General features: G+C 45.1%; 1 protein-coding gene and 1 pseudogene across 2 annotated transcripts in view; both read left to right on the top strand.

Annotated features, from left to right (window-relative positions):
• LOC311141489 (multiple epidermal growth factor-like domains protein 9) overlaps positions 1-10281 on the top strand; it is a gene marked incomplete at its 5' end in the record, with an annotated part of 35282 nt that extends 25001 nt beyond the window's left edge. Inside the window, 3 exons of the mRNA XM_084176831.1 lie at positions 503-652; positions 7540-7809; positions 7928-10281. Coding sequence (XP_084032957.1) covers positions 503-652; positions 7540-7809; positions 7928-8451 — 944 coding nt within the window. The 3' untranslated portion in view covers positions 8452-10281. The remainder of the gene's footprint in view (positions 1-502; positions 653-7539; positions 7810-7927) is intronic.
• Positions 10282-12955: 2674 nt separating this feature from the next.
• LOC311140933 (DNA primase small subunit-like) lies at positions 12956-14886 on the top strand (annotated as a pseudogene). Its single transcript has 3 exons — positions 12956-13092; positions 13875-14019; positions 14098-14886. The product of its transcript is annotated as a DNA primase small subunit-like (transcript).
• Positions 14887-16310: the final 1424 nt, after the last annotated feature.

Consider the following 16310-nt stretch of genomic DNA (forward strand, 5'->3'; position numbering starts at 1 on the left):
TAGGGGTGTTCTCTATCGAGAAGGACAGAGAAAACAGAGACAGAGAGGACGTCTGCAATGTCCCACTATACAGAATAATTTCATATCCCTTCTTGGTTCCTATTCCACAGAAAACACTCAACAACTCCATTACTATATAATTACCAATGAAATAGTCAATTTTAATGTAAGTATAAAAACAGTATATTAATACAATAGTGTTAGAGTAATTACAGCGTTACTAAACAGGTGTAGAGTAACAGAAGAAGTTCTCCATCCAGCCCAGGCAGAGTAAAGACCCAAGAACAGGTAACTCAACAACCTGAGGCTCAAATTCAAATCAACAGGATAGCAGTATTTGCTGCTCTAACGTGTACAAACAAAACCACCATAGGGTTTAGGTGTGGTCAACAAATGGCATGTACCATATTTCCCACAGTTTAGAGACATGCCCCAAGGTTCTGTTTTCAAAACATGTGTTGGCATAACTTTTAACAATCATTTTCCCTCCTTTTCCACACAGGCGTCTGTCTGAACTGCCAGGGCAACACTCAAGGACCCAACTGTGAGGAATGCAAGCCCAGATTCTACCGCAGCTCTGGTGCTGCCACCACCGATGCCTGTGCCGCCTGCCTCTGCTCCAACACCACCTCCACTGGCACCTGTCACACCGGTGAGTAGCCACTAACCCCTGCCTCAGTAGTGCCCTTCTTAGTTAGGTCACCTTATTAGAACCCTTGCCAGTCTGGTTGCTACTACTAGGCTGGTGTACCTGTCATCATGTCTTGGTGTGCTCTGCCTGGCAGAGAGGGAGTGACCACAGAAGGTAGTGGCCCAGGAGTACTCTTAATGTTCCAACAGCAAAACACTATTGACAGTCACTGCCTGGGATGAAGGCTCTAATCCCCATTACCAGGGGCGCAACTTTGGTTTTAGAAGTGGGGGGGACATTTATTTTTCTTATCCGGTCGGATAAACACTCCAAACAGCCTACCTGACCGCTTGGAGGCGTCTGCATGGTCCTAAAGCACACCATTGCCTCGTTTTGTATCACATTCCAATGATAAAACTGGGGGGGACAAAAATGCAATTTCAGAATGTTAGGCCCACCTCCCCAGTGAAAGTTGCGCCCCCGCCCATTACTATAGCCTCATCCGCAAGGATACTTCTAATCTTTCACAGATAATTGCAATTTACTTGGGATGATTTGTTAAAGAATCAATATCTGGACCCTCTTGTTGATGATGTTTAATCCCACCTATCTGTCTTGTCCCTGCTGGTCAAGTTATGCTTCGTCACCGAGCATGGGTCTGCTCACATCAACTTCATCACAAATGTCTGTCACAGTGTATGTCTGTGCTCATGTAGACACGTATTTGATATTAAAAATGAAATGGCAAAAATGTAGATTTCCGCCTAAATAGACATACCCAAAAGTAACTGCTATTCATGTGTAATTACATGACTCTGACATGCAAAAACTTGGAAAGAAGACATCTGGGAGATGATGAGGAAATGATCAGAAGATAGATAGGAGTTACATAGTTCAGAATACACAAGATCAAGCACACACAAAATAAATAAAAATCTATTTTGAAAGTGATCTTTCATTGACAAGCTATAAGTATTTGATTGATTGCTAGAGCTGGAAACACATCAGATGGTTTCCACAACATGTGAACAATATCAGAAAAAATAATGGGATTGATAGACCTAACAACTAGAAATGGGAAGATGTTTTAGTAAGTGGTGTCAGCTGTGGTCACGGGATGTTTCCAAGTGTCCCAAAACTTCTCCAAAGTGGAATATGTCTGTAAATTAGATAATTCCAGTGCTATTACATACAGTGGGGAGAACAAGTATTTGATAACCTGCAAAATCGGCAGTGTTTCCTACTTACAAAGCATGTAGAGGTCTGTAATTTTTATCATAGGTACACTTCAACTGTGAGAGACGGAATCTAAAACAAAAATCCAGAAAATCACATTGTATGATTTTTAAGTAATTAATTTGCATTTTATTGCATGACATAAGTATTTGATCACCTACCAACCAGTAAGAATTCCGGCTCTCACAGACCTGTTAGTTTTTCTTTAAGAAGCCCTCCTGTTCTCCACTCATTACCTGTATTAACTGCACCTGTTTGAACTCGTTACCTGTATAAAGACACCTGTCCACACACTCAATCAAACAGACTCCAACCTCTCCACAATGGCCAAGACCAGAGAGCTGTGTAAGGACATCAGGGATAAAATTGTAGACCTGCACAAGGCTGGGATGGGCTACAGGACAATAGGCAAGCAGCTTGGTGAGAAGGCAACAACTGTTGGCGCAATTATTAGAAAATGGAAGAAGTTCAAGATGACGGTCAATCACCCTCGGTCTGGGGCTCCATGCAAGATCTCACCTCGTGGGGCATCAATGATCATGAGGAAGGTGAGGGATCAGCCCAGAACTACACGGCAGGACCTGGTCAATGACCTGAAGAGAGCTGGGACCACAGTCTCAAAGAAAACCATTAGTAACACACTACGCCGTCATGGATTAAGATCCTGCAGCGCACGCAAGGTCCCCCTGCTCAAGCCAGCGCATGTCCAGGCCCGTCTGAAGTTTGCCAATGACCATCTGGATGATCCAGAGGAGGAATGGGAGAAGGTCATGTGGTCTGATGAGACAAAAATAGAGCTTTTTGGTCTAAACTCCACTCGCCGTGTTTGGAGGAAGAAGAAGGATGAGTACAACCCCAAGAACACCATCCCAACCGTGAAGCATGGAGGTGGAAACATCATTCTTTGGGGATGCTTTTCTGCAAAGGGGACAGGACGACTGCACCGTATTGAGTGGAGGATGGATGGGGCCATGTATCGCGAGATCTTGGCCAACAACCTCCTTCCCTCAGTAAGAGCATTGAAGATGGGTCGTGGCTGGGTCTTTCAGCATGACAACGACCCGGAACACACAGCCAGGGCAACTAAGGAGTGGCTCCGTAAGAAGCATCTCAAGGTCCTGGAGTGGCCTAGCCAGTCTCCAGACCTGAACCCAATAGAAAATCTTTGGAGGGAGCTGAAAGTCCGTATTGCCCAGTGACAGCCCCAAAACCTGAAGGATCTGGAGAAGGTCTGTATGGAGGAGTGGGCCAAAATCCCTGCTGCAGTGTGTGCAAACCTGGTCAAGACCTACAGGAAACATATGATCTCTGTAATTGCAAACAAAGGTTTCTGTACTAAATATTAAGTTCTGCTTTTCTGATGTATCAAATATTTATGTCATGCAATAAAATGCTAATGAATTACTTAAAAATCATACAATGTGATTTTCTGGATTTTTGTTTTAGATTCCGTCTCTCACAGTTGAAGTCAATCAATCAATCAATTTTATTTTATATAGCCCTTCTTACATCAGCTAATATCTCGAAGTGCTGTACAGAAACCCAGCCTAAAACCCCAAACAGCTAGTAATGCAGGTGTAGAAGCACGGTGGCTAGGAAAAACTCCCTAGAAAGGCAAAACCTAGGAAGAAACCTAGAGAGGAACCAGGCTATGAGGGGTGGCCAGTCCTCTTCTGGCTGTGCCGGGTGGAGATTATAACAGAACCATGCCAAGATGTTCAAAAATGTTCATAAGTGACAAGCATGGTCAAATAATAATCAGGAATAAATCTCAGTTGGCTTTTCATAGCCGATCATTAGAGTTTAAAACAGCAGGTCTGGGACAGGTAGGGGTTCCATAACCGCAGGCAGAACAGTTTAAACTGGAATAGCAGCAAGGCCAGGCGGACTGGGGACAGCAAGGAGTCACCACGGCCGGTAGTCCCGACGTATGGTCCTAGGGCTCAGGTCTCTCAGTTGGCTTTTCATAGCCGATCATTTAGAGTTGAAAACAGCAGGTCTGGGACAGGTAGGGGTTTCGTAGCCGCAGGCAGAACAGTTGAAACTGGAATAGCAGCAAGGCCAGGCGGACTGGGGATAGCAAGGTGTCATCATGCCCGGTAGTCCTGACGTATGGTCCTAGGGCTCAGGTTCTCAGAGAGAAAGAGAGAACGAGAGAATTAGAGAGAGCATACTTAAATTCACACAGGACACTGGATAAGACAGGAGAAGTACTCCAGGTATAACCAACTAACCCCAGCCCCCCGACACATAAACTACTGCAGCATAAATACTGGAGGCTGAGACAGGAGCGGTCCGGAGACACTGTGGCCCCATCCGAAGAAACCCCCGGACAGGGCCAAACAGGAAGGATATAACCCCACCCACTCCGCCAAAGCACAGCCCCCGCACCACTAGAGGGATATCCCCAACCACCAACTTACAATCCTGAGACAAGGCCGAGTATAGCCCACAGAGGTCTCCACCACAGCACAAACCAAGGGGGGGGCGCCAACCCAGACAGGAAGATCACGTCAGTAACTCAACCCACTCAAGTGACGCACCCCTCCCAGGGACGGCATGAAAGAGCACCAGCAAGCCAGTGACTCAGCCCCTGCAACAGGGTTAGAGGCAGAGAACCCCAGTGGAGAGGGGAACCGGCCTGGCAGAGACAGCAAGGGCTGTTCGTTGCTCCAGCCTTTCCGTTCACCTTCACACTCCTGGGCCAGACTACACTCAATCATATGACCTACTGAAGAGATAAGTCTTCAGTAAAGACTTAAAGGTTGAGACCGAGTCTGCGTCTCTCACATGGGTAGGCAGACTGTTCCATAAAAATGGAGATCTATAGGAGAAAGCCCTGCCTCCCGCTGTTTGCTTAGAAATTCTAGGGACAATTCTAGGGACAATTAGGAGGCCTGCGTCTTGTGACCGTAGCGTACGTATTGGTATGTACGGCAGGACCAACTCGGAAAGATAGGTAGGAGCAAGCCCATGTAACGCTTTATAGGTTAACAGTAAAACCTTGAAATCAGCCCTTGCCTTAACAGGAAGCCAGTGTAGGGAAGCTAGAAGTGTACCTATGATAAAAATTACAGACCTCTACATGCTTTGTAAGTAGGAAAACCTGCAAAATCGGCAGTGTATCAAATACTTGTTCTCCCCACTGTATTTGCAATCCCTAAATGTTATTTGTTCAGTATAGAAACACAATTTCTACCATATCAACCTCTCTAAAACATTGTGGTGGTGTTATGGGGGATCGAGGGTACATTCAAGTGTCCTTTCAACCTCTCCAAAGTGTCCGAATGTGGCAATTGCACTGTTTTTGCACACTGGATGTGCCTAAAAGTTATTGTTCACTAAAAAAACTAAATGTCTACAACACCAACCTCGCTACGACATCGTGGTGGTGTCGGGGGTCATACAGGGGATATGGATGCCTAACCAGGCATCATATTTTTGATGGCCAAAGATATAGTCACTTGGTGGACATTCGATGTTGCCATTAAGTCATACATCCTCAGATAACATTGGCAATAGGCTAGATTTGTTCCTACCAATCTAAGGATTAATTTGACACCCCCATGTAGCGATAGCTCAAACACAGACCAAATCGAAGCTTACCTTGTAAGATGTTTGCTGTTATGTGAAAACGTTGGTTAATTAAACATTTTGACTCAGGGTTGGTGATCAATAACGGTAGGTCACAGGCAGACAAATAACATATCCTCATGATCTGTGGAGTCCCTGCTTTCGGTGTGTATCAATGTATTCCGTGTTTATTTCATTTATGCTTCACAACGCTAACCGGAATGTAGGTAGCAGCCATTTTGAAATGAGGTCATCGGCTCGGCCTGCCCTTATAAATCTGTATGCCCATATATGGTAGTAAGTCATACCAAAGATTTGAAGGCACCGATCAATAGCCAAGATACTCAGCTTTCCACAGACACCCTGCTTTGCAGATAGAGGCTACCGTTCTCATACCAGACTGAATTGATTTTTAAAATTGTATAGGGTCCTCAAATATGGGGACCTTACATTTATTAGGTTTTAAGCATGTTTTAACCAAGCAAGCCAGCATTAGTTTGTACCCATACTAAACTGATACCTCAGCAGCTGAGGCCTGAGCCTTGGCGACACAGACATACATAGAGTCTGTCTGTCATTTTCTCTCACCTCCTCCCTACCTCTTATCTGACCAATCAGCTGCAGGCATGTGACTGCTGACAGCCTCCCATTGGGTCCCAGCAGCCTGGCAACAGCCATGTGGAGAGGGTTCTGAGGCCTTTCAGGTTGTTTGCCCAGCCAGGGCTGAGTGCCGAGTGGGGCTGAACTGAGCAGCTACATCACTGCACTGGGAGGGGAAGGGACATACACACACCACATGATCCCCCTACTGCTGCCTTGTGAAGTCAATGGAGTGTGGTGCCCACCCCCCTCGGTTATGCTGCTGCCGGACTAGCTTGCTGTGAAGTGGCCCAGCTGTGCCCATGATGTTCAGTGTGCTCTATGTTCAACTCAAACTCGGCCTGGTGTGGGTGTGTGTGCGTGGGGGGTGGAGAGGGAGAACTGGAGTGAAAATGAAGTGTAGGCCTGTCAGTGGCTGAGCTGGCTGTATTGCAGTAGACAGGGAGGATGGTAAAGGTATTGGGTAAATATCCAGGTCAGGTTGTACAGTATCAGTATGTGAAGGTTTGCCCCCCAGCCTTCACCGTGCTGACTGGGTCATGTTCTCTCCTGGTGATATAACACATAGGCTCACTCTGACTGCAGCGTTTCCACTGCCAACAGCCTGGGGTTAAAACAGACCAATCAGACACTGCCTATAGATAAGAGGTGTTAGCACTCTTACACTTTATTGGTCTAACTCTTGTCTAGGATTTTAATTGTGGCTTTAAAGGTGTGTCTGTTGTGGGCACAAATATTGTTCCCGTAAGTCTGAAAGAGTTAGATATGATCTTGAGCAGACTAAAGCCTGCAGCACAAATATTAGGTACCATTAAATGTGTGGCTATTTTCTCGATTACCTTGTTTAGTAGGAGGGGATCAACACTTATGCTAATGACATGCAGCAAGCCTAATTACTATGCTCAATAATATTTGGTGTCAGAGCTCCTGGCCCTTAATGGATGTGACAACAGCAACAGGGGATATATCACAGTTAGTGAAGCCATTGGGAGAGAAGGAAGGACACTGTAAAGTAGCATCATATTACTAAGGACCAGAGGCTGGAGGAGAAAGCTGACCTGGAGGAGGATGACTCCTGATAATGAGGAGTGATGATGATGCTCTGATACAAGGGAGCAGTCTTTTAAAACGGTTGAACTGAATTTGATTCCTGGCTGTAGAGATGTGTGTCTGTAAGTCTCTTTGGATAAAAGCGTCTGCTAAATGGCATATTATTATTATTATTATTATTATTATTATTATTATATTATCGTTGAATCTTTTCTCCGAATCTTTTGGGGTAGTTTTAAAATGTCTCTGATTCTTCAACAGAAACAATCGTATTATTAGCTAGGATAGTCCCATATGTAGCCTGGTAGACTATTAGACACTGCCATAGGGCTTACCCTCCGTGTTGTCTAGTATTAGAAACCAATCTCTTTGGCATTCTGGTGCCACCTAGTGGTCTCTTTTATGATTTATGACTGACATGTAATTAGTGTGTGTTTTTGTTTCTCTAGACTCTGATGGGTTCCCAGTGTGTGACCAGTGCCTGTCTGAGTACAGCGGTCAGCAGTGTGACCGGTGCAAGGCTGGCTTCTACAGTGCCAATGGTGTGTGTGTCCCCTGCGACTGCAGTGGGAACGCAGACCCTACGGGCCCGGCCCAGCTCTGCCACCCTGACACTGGCCACTGCCTGAGCTGCACCATCAACACCACAGGGCCTCAATGCCAGCTCTGTGCCCCCGGCTTCACAGGGGTAGCCCGTGCCCACAACTGCACCCGCCCAGGTAAGGGTTATCCAATAATTTGGTGCAAAGGAGTATTAGTAGTTGTGAAGTTATTGAATGAGCCATGAGTAGTTCAATTAATTCCCATTCACATTGTGAATCATTTGTTTTCTATCAGCACAGATCATTCTTAACCCAGAGCCTGCTACAACAACAGAGACCCCTAAAACTACCACTACAACCCCTGCTCCAACCCCCAGCAGCAAGGGCCTGACTACCACAGTGCCCACCAGTGCTCCCCCCTCCACCACCTCCACCACCAACTCCAGCACCCTACTGAGCGTAGCCACCACCCAGGCCCTGCTCACCAGCCTGGGCAGTCCTACAGGCAATACCACGACCGCCCTCACAGAGGTCTCCTGGACCCAGTTCAACATCATCGTCCTGGCCGTCATCATCCTGGTAGTGGTGCTGCTGCTGGGCTTCGTGGGAGGCGTGTACACCTACAGAGAGTACCAGAATCGCAAGCTCAATGCTCCCTTCTGGACCATCGAGCTGAAGGAGGACAACATCAGCTTCAGCAGTTACCATGACAGCATTCCCAACGCTGACGTGTCTGGCCTGCTGGAAGACGAGGCCAACGAGGTGGCGCCCAACGGCCAGCTGGCCCTCACCACCCAGGGCAACTGCTACAAGGCCTAGCCCACAGGGCAGACAGACAGCACACTGCGGACAGACTGGACACACACAGAGAGGCTTCTGGCCTGGCTGCTTGCCTCACAGGACAGAGACATGAAATGGATAAAGACTTTCAAAGCTGCTGGACACCAAACCCAAAGCTCAATGCGTAACCCAACTCCTTCTACCCAGCTCCTCTCTCCTTCTGTGGAGCAGAAGGACACCAACAGACTGACACAGATGGTTGCAAATAAAAAAGGAATGGTATGTTTCTGTTTGTTTTGTCCTGAAGTTTGGGCTCCATTTCAGATTTTAGTGATTCACATAAAAGAAGAAGTCAATGAAGGCTCCAAAGAAGAGTAGACTTTTTCAATTCAGTTGTGCCTGCAGAGGGCACTATTGCAGATGTGGATGGTTGTGGTAATGGGGCGTTTGTCCATGCAAGAGTAGAGGACCATGGGGAATCTCAATTGCATACTCCACACACGTCATCGCTACTCGCCTCCTTCTCAAAACCGATTGGATGAGAACGAAAGTCAGAGGTCCCTCCCCTCTGAAGGAGGCGAGGAGAGAGAACACGAGGAGTATGCAATTGAGATTCTTCCCATGTCTCTGTTGGCACACTGTTCCTTATGCAGCTCTGTTGGCACACTGTTCCTTATGCAGCTCTGTTGGCACACTGTTCCTTATGCAGCTCTGTTGGACATCAGACTACACTAGGAACCATAACATTTTAGAACCTTTTAAAATGAACTAAAATGAACTAACAGTTTAAGTTATAACTTGAACAGAGATCTAGTCTAGACGATGATTGTTATTTCATTTATTTTTATTCATTTCTTATTTATTTTCAAGTTTTCTTTTTGGGTTAAATGTTGCGCATGTAAGATGTGTTTTTCATGGTGTTTTAACTTGTGTGCTATATTGAATGCAAATCGAAAAGGGCAAAATGTTTTCATGTGTATGTCTTTTTTGTGAGAGATATTAGGAAATGTGAAGGCTGCTGGCTTAATGACATCCTCTTTTGTTTTCAGTTGTATCCTGTATAAAGAATTTCCAGGTCCTTTCCTTGAGTATTAACGAAGGGTGTTTAGATGATAAAACAAGCATACATTGTATCCTCTCTCTACTCACTACTGTTCACTGCAGGGCAGTACATCCCATTGCTCATTATGATCATCACTTTGACTTATTTACTGATGGTGTGCTACTCTGCTGGTTTGAGAAATGCCTACCTCAATGGAAGTTGCTGAACAAATTATTGCAAAAAGAAAAGTAGTACTAGTCCATTTAGTAATCCACTTCTAGGACAAAATGATGCCAGCCACAATTTCTTATGTAAGTCTTATCAGTACAAAATACAAAAAGATCTTGGTGATGTGTTGCTGGCAGCATCACCATTAATCCCGCTCAAGTGTTTTTATGTTGTTTATAAACTACAATTGATATCCTGGATTTGTTTCTGGAAAAAGTATAATGAGTGGGTTAAGCTAGTAAGGGAACTCACTCCTCAGGGAATGCCTCTTTCCCCAGTGTGATCACTGTAAATAAGAGTAGGACATTGTACAGATGAATGTGAATAGGATCATTATTATTGTACAGGTAGAGTGCAGTTTACACTCAGAACAGTCAGTACCCTTACACTGAAAGACTCAAATATGGGCTTGGCACAGTCCACACAGGAAATGAACTATCAATAGACCTACCCTCTGTATTGTGTTGCAGGATATGCTACATGCCATCATCCCTAACTACTGTTTTCAATTAAATAATTAATGGAAAAAACTGTAAATACTACAAACTGATCATTTCACACACAATGCTAAATAAAATTGGGTTTATTGGTTAGTCTGTAACTGTGTTTAACTCCTTTATATTTGCATGTTTACCCTACCTGGAGTTTTCTTTTGTTATATTGTTTTTACAGTGGCAACATTTCTGTGAATGGAAGGCTTAACGACATCAACAAAATAATGGTTGCCAACCGTTTGAGTCCCTCACCAGTTCTAATGAAGTGTAGCGTAATTTCAACAGGGAAGACTGGGCTGATTTGTTTTAATTTGTTTGTTATTGCATAATGTCATACTCTTTGCTTCCTTTTTCTGGGCATACGTGGCAACATGGTAAAATGTTTTCATGTGTACATGGCCTTGTACTGTGTAACATAGCTCCCCCTCAGCCACTGCTGGGACCCCAGGAGCTCTGGAACAACGGAGGGGTGCCCTGTCAGTGCCAACCTGGGCAGCCAAGCAGCAGCCGGCAGCAGTGTTCATTTTGGTAGCTATTTTAGTTTTACTCTTAGGTTTTAGTCTTAGTCACATTTTAGTAATTTCATCCTTTGTTAGTTTTAGTTACTATCAGTCGACTAAAACTCTGGACAATTTTAGTCACATAATAGTCAGTGCATTTCTTTCTATTAAATAATGAATATTTAGGCTACCTCTATCTCACATTCAGATAGCCTTGTCCAGCTAGGCCTACTGTCCCTTCGTATACCTTCTCTGGCTGGCAACATCGATATTGTGGCAGATTGTTACCAATGCCAGCCATAATTAACCTAAAGCCTTGGCTACAGGTTAAACAATGTACAGTTCTGATTTCCTCCCCATCATAATATCATAAATAACAATGGTTTCCCAAAATGCCAGAAGTATTACTGTACTCTAATATTCAACAAACAGCATTTGTTTTTCTCAGGAAAAAAGAAACCACTCGCATTTGCGGACCGCTGCACAAACACAGATGAATGAATAACAGCACACATGGGAAAATAGAGCTTCTGATGTGATCAAAGCAAAATTATAAGCTGGATGGTTCGAGCCCTGAATGCTGATTGGCTGGCAGCTGTGGTATATCAGACCATTTACCACAGGTATGACAAAACATTTATTTTTACTGCTCTAATTACGTTGGTAACCAGTTTATAATAGCAATAAGGCACCTCAGTGGTTTGTGGTATATGGCCAATATACCACAAACCCTCTGGCCTTGTTGCTTAAATAGCCTACATGAAAATAAGAGTGAGAGTAAAGATTATTGTTTCTAGTTGAGGTTAGTTACAGGTCAAGTATCCTGGCACCTGGCTTCGCATCAGTTCAAAAGATTGACAAGTGACTGGAGTGACCACCGGGGAGCGATTGGAGAAGATGGCGGGAAAGGAATTAAGGAAGAAAGTGGAGCATATTCTGAATAACATGGAGTGGGGGATTACAGGCCTTCTGAAAGATCTGGTAAAGGAGAAGATGATGGACAAGAAGAAAAGGAGAACAATGGAAATGGTTATGAGGGAATATGGAATGAGGGATTTCACTGAACTTTTGGAAGAACTTGAGGAAATGGAGAGTGACGAGAGTGAGGATGAGTTAGATGTGGTGGCAGGTGCAGTGATGACTGTTGAGAAGAAGTTGAGTGTAGTGGGAAGCAGTGTGGCGAGGAAGGTTGGCGTCAAGTGCAAAAAGAGGGATATGTGTTCCAGTAGCTCAGAGATGGAACCTGACGAGTGTGGATGAAGTTCCTGCAGTGAGGACCGCCTCAGTCGGGCCTCGGTCCGAGGATGATTATGGCCCAGTGGGAGGAAGATTTGTGGAGAGAATGCATCCTTGCATTTTGGCTGATCCATATGTAGGTTGGGTGGAGAAGAGGTTGGGGACTGTTGAGTTGGTGAAAGTAACTAGGAGTGGACTAGTGATGATTTATTGTGTTTGTTCAGCCCAGAGGGAGCGGGCACTCTTGATCACGCAATTTGGGAAAATAAATGTGACTTGCTTTGCTCTCCGGAGCAGGGGACCATTGAAAGGAGTGATAACGGGGTTGGCATTAAATGTTGAGGAAGATTGCCGTTTGGTGCGACACAGATCCGGTGGAGATTGTGGGGAAACAGAGAAGTCTGTTCTGTTGAGTTTTGATGTAGAGTCTGGGCATGTTGCAGCAGTATGTAGGAGAGTCCTAGATGTGAGAAGGGTGCAGGAGGTTGTGTGTGTTAGTTGTGGGGGTGCCCATGGGGCTGGAGATCAGAGGTGTCCGGTGAGAGAAAGGCAGGTTTAGGTTGCTAGGGTCAGAGTAGTACAGAAAGTGTTATATGCTGAAGCAGTGAAGAGAGTGGTAGAGGAAGATGGGTACAGGGTGAGGGATCCTGAGAGGATTCCTGTGAGTAGGCAGAGACTAATAGAGAGTGATGGGAAGAATATGTGCTTCAGTAAGGTAGGTTTATTGGCATTTATAGCTATGGTTGTTAATTGTATTGCAGAAATGGATCAAAAGTCACAGAAAACAGAGGTTGTGGTGGCAACGGCAGAGAAATACTTGGGATTGCGAGGTTTTACTGCAGAACAGTTGCAGGGGGGGGGTGAGTGGTAGTGTTCTGTCCTCCCAGACAATTGGTCTGGAGTAGGATTTGATAGGTTCAATAGTGGAATGTGGTGTTTATTTATTTATATTTTGAGAGGGCTAATAGTTGGCAGGGTAATTTTTTATTTTCCCAGATTTTATAGTACCACATCACAAATAATTTAATGTAGGTAGGCCGTGAATGGCCTCACACTCCAGTGCAGTAGGTGACGGTGTATGCACCTTAAATGGGATACGATCCACCAACACAACCCAGAAGAAGAAGAAGAAGAAAGTGACCACCTGGGAGCTGTGTGGGAGGAGATCCGGGCAGATCAGGTCAATCAGACCGCGCAACTGAAAGATGTAAATTATGCAAACAAACACTTTTCATCTGTTTTGTCCAATCCTAAACATGAATTCATGCAGAATATTTCATGGAATCCTCTCACTCCAAGTATGGGTAACTGCATACTTGGAGTGTGTCTGAAAGTGGGTGTTGCAAAAGAAGTGGGTGGCTCAATAGCTATGGGCGTAACATCAATGGGTGGATCAACAGCTATGGGTGTAACATCAGCGCTCCATTATTGTTTAGACAGGCCATATCCAGGTGCACCGCAGGTCAGCTTAATGTTTACATAGCAGGTTAAGAGAACTAACATAACAGGTTAGAAAAATGAACGTAGCAGGTTAGAAGAATGAGGTTAAGGTTAGGAAAAGGGTTAGGCTTAGCTAAAATGCTACAGTTGTCAACAATCAACTCGTCGTGCAGCCCAATCAGCCATGCAAAATGGTCTTGAGTGGCAACAAATCTGCCCAATAGCTGATTCGCTTTCCATACAGCCACTTCTGTTGATCCTCCCACTTCTGTTGACACGCCCACTTTCAGATACACTCCATTTATGCAGTTACCTATGACTCTCTCATAGGCAGAATTTACATCTTTCAGTTCTGTGGTCTCCCACACATTTCCAGGCGGTCACTTCCGTTACTCGTCAGTTGTTTGAACTGAAGCAAAGCAAGGTGCCAGGACATGAAAACAATTGCGGGGTACAGTCGGCTGTCAACATTTTAGATGTTTTCTTATTTTCACACTTAAATCTAGACATTTGCATAATAAGTTGTTGCAGTGCTGCAGACATCTGCCCAAAGTGCTGGACTCTGATGACTATTGCCATCCATATCCTGGACAGAGCCCTTCGAGATGTCTTTGGTTTCCGGCACTGCCTGTGGGAGTACTCGGGCAGGAGAGGGGTGCATTGCTGGGTGTGAGACGACTACATTTTCTTCATATCATGCTTCTTTAGATGTTAATTAACGGTCAATTACGTGAGACCGACAGTTATTTGCTTGACAATCACCGGCGAGGCCGCCCGGAAGCTCTCTGTGGCGGCGCGCTCCGCTGTGTCTGAGTACCTGAGTCTGGTCAAGGATGGAAAAGAGACGGTGAGGAAAGTAGTCCTGTCAGACCCAATTCATCCATTCATCAAAGAATCCCTGACGGTGGTGGAGCACTACTTTCCCCAGTACTCTCTAGTGCGACAGGAGCAGCAAAGAGGTTGCAGACAAAGTGCTGGCCCTCATGCCCGAAGATGTCAGAAAGGAGCTGCTGCAGTGCTTACAGACTGAGAAAAACCCTGAGAAGCGCTGGGGCAGACTTAAGACTCTGGTCCAAAACAAACGTACAGTACGACTGCCAAGGGCCACTACTTTGAGAAGGAGGTCATGTTGCAGTACTTTTACCCTCGGCTCGATGTGAACATCAGTAAAGGAGTCAACCACTTGCTGAAGAACCCCTTCAGCGTCCATCCCAAAACTGGGCGGATTTCTGTTCCTATTGACCTGGGAGAACTGGATCGCTTTGATGCCTTTGATGTGCCCACTATCAGTCTGATCTGTGAGGAGTTGTATCGGCCCAAGACAGCAGAGGAGGAAGAGGAGGAGGAGGACACCAAGGAGAATGAGAATGAGAGAGAAGCAGGAGAGCGACGGAAGATAAGAGACTACAAACGAACAAGCTTGGCGAAGTATGTGAAACTGTTTGATCAATTCCTGGAAGGGATGGCTCGCTCAAGGAAAGGGGAGCATCTTAAAAAGAGTGATCTTCAAAAGGACTTCTAACCCTGAGCAGTGTCCAACTGAACCCTGTCTGTTGCTGGGATTGGTACCTAAAATGGTTGGCTAATCTTAAACAAGCACATCATATCAGTTGTTCATAATCTGACAGTTAAAGATGGAGAACACACAGTTGTGTAAAACTTTTATATAGCCTATTGTTTTCTATTTAAAATGACTTTGTACTAATACACAAAAAAAAAGTGCCAGGACACTTGACTTGTAACTAGCCTCAACTAGAAACAATAACCTTTACTGTCTCTTGCTTTCATGGATGCGTTTTGCTTTGATCACATCAGAAGCTCTATTTTCCCATGTGCGCTGTTATTCTTTCATCTGTGTTGCCGCTCTTGTGCCGCAGTCTGCATGTCATGTCAAATTAAATGTCCATTAGTCTCACGTGGATTTCTCATCTCGTCACATTTTCGTTGACTAAAATGAAAATTTATTTGTAATAGTTATCAGTTTTTTCAAGGCCAACTACTCACAATGGGACTGCCCTTCGCAATGTGTACGTATGGCAGTTGCCTCTGAGCCCATGTCCTTCGAGCTGTTCGTGCAACCACATCTACACTCGGTGCCCTGTGTTGGAGGTGAAAAGCAAGCTGAGGAGAGCAACTGGCAACCGTGGTCAAGGCTGGTGTGGTGATACTGATGATTTCTCGGAACTGATGGCTTGATTGGCTTCTACGGTTGTGGCTAGATGGAGTACAGCTACAGACATAAGTGACTTTGTAGCAGGTTAGGAGAACTAACGCAGCAGATTAGGAGAATGAATGTAGCAGGTTAGGAAAATGATGTTAAGGTTAGGAAAGGGGTTAGGTTGGGCTTAGCTAAAATGCTACAGTTGTCCCTGACACAACAACTCAACAACTAGATGAAGCTGTACTACATCTAGCCACAACCGTAGAAACCATCAGTTCATGGAGAAACCATCAGTATCACCACACCGGTCCTTCCAGCCTGGCAAGGTTAACGGCACTAGGTTGACGGAATATTTGGACGTGTGGTTTGCACACATTTCTTTTTGCGCAACCGCGAGTGAATGTCATGCCAGTTTATGTGTTATGTTGTGTTATGACAATAGAGCATGTCCACTACCAGTTATGGTCAAAGAGCTGTAACTCGAATCCATTGTTGTTGAATCACGATATTTGCTACAACATCTTGCTTGGTAAGGGTATGGCTAGGTTCCCATTAGCTCTCGAGAACCCAAGGGGGGTATACCCAGTTTGCAGCCGGCCACCCTTTTGGGTTATCAGCTGATGGGAGGGACCACAGCTGGCTCAATGTGAACTACAATCCCGACACTGCCTGGTTTCCTCCAGATGTGACGCTTGGCATTCAGGACAAAGAGTTCAATCTTGGTTTCATCAGACCAGAGAATCTTGTTTCTCATGGTCTGAGAGTCCTTTAGGTGCAATTGGCAAACTCCAAGCGGG

This window comes from Coregonus lavaretus (assembly GCF_964263955.1).
Source record: "Coregonus lavaretus genome assembly, chromosome: 14".
NCBI lineage: Eukaryota > Metazoa > Chordata > Actinopteri > Salmoniformes > Salmonidae > Coregonus > Coregonus lavaretus.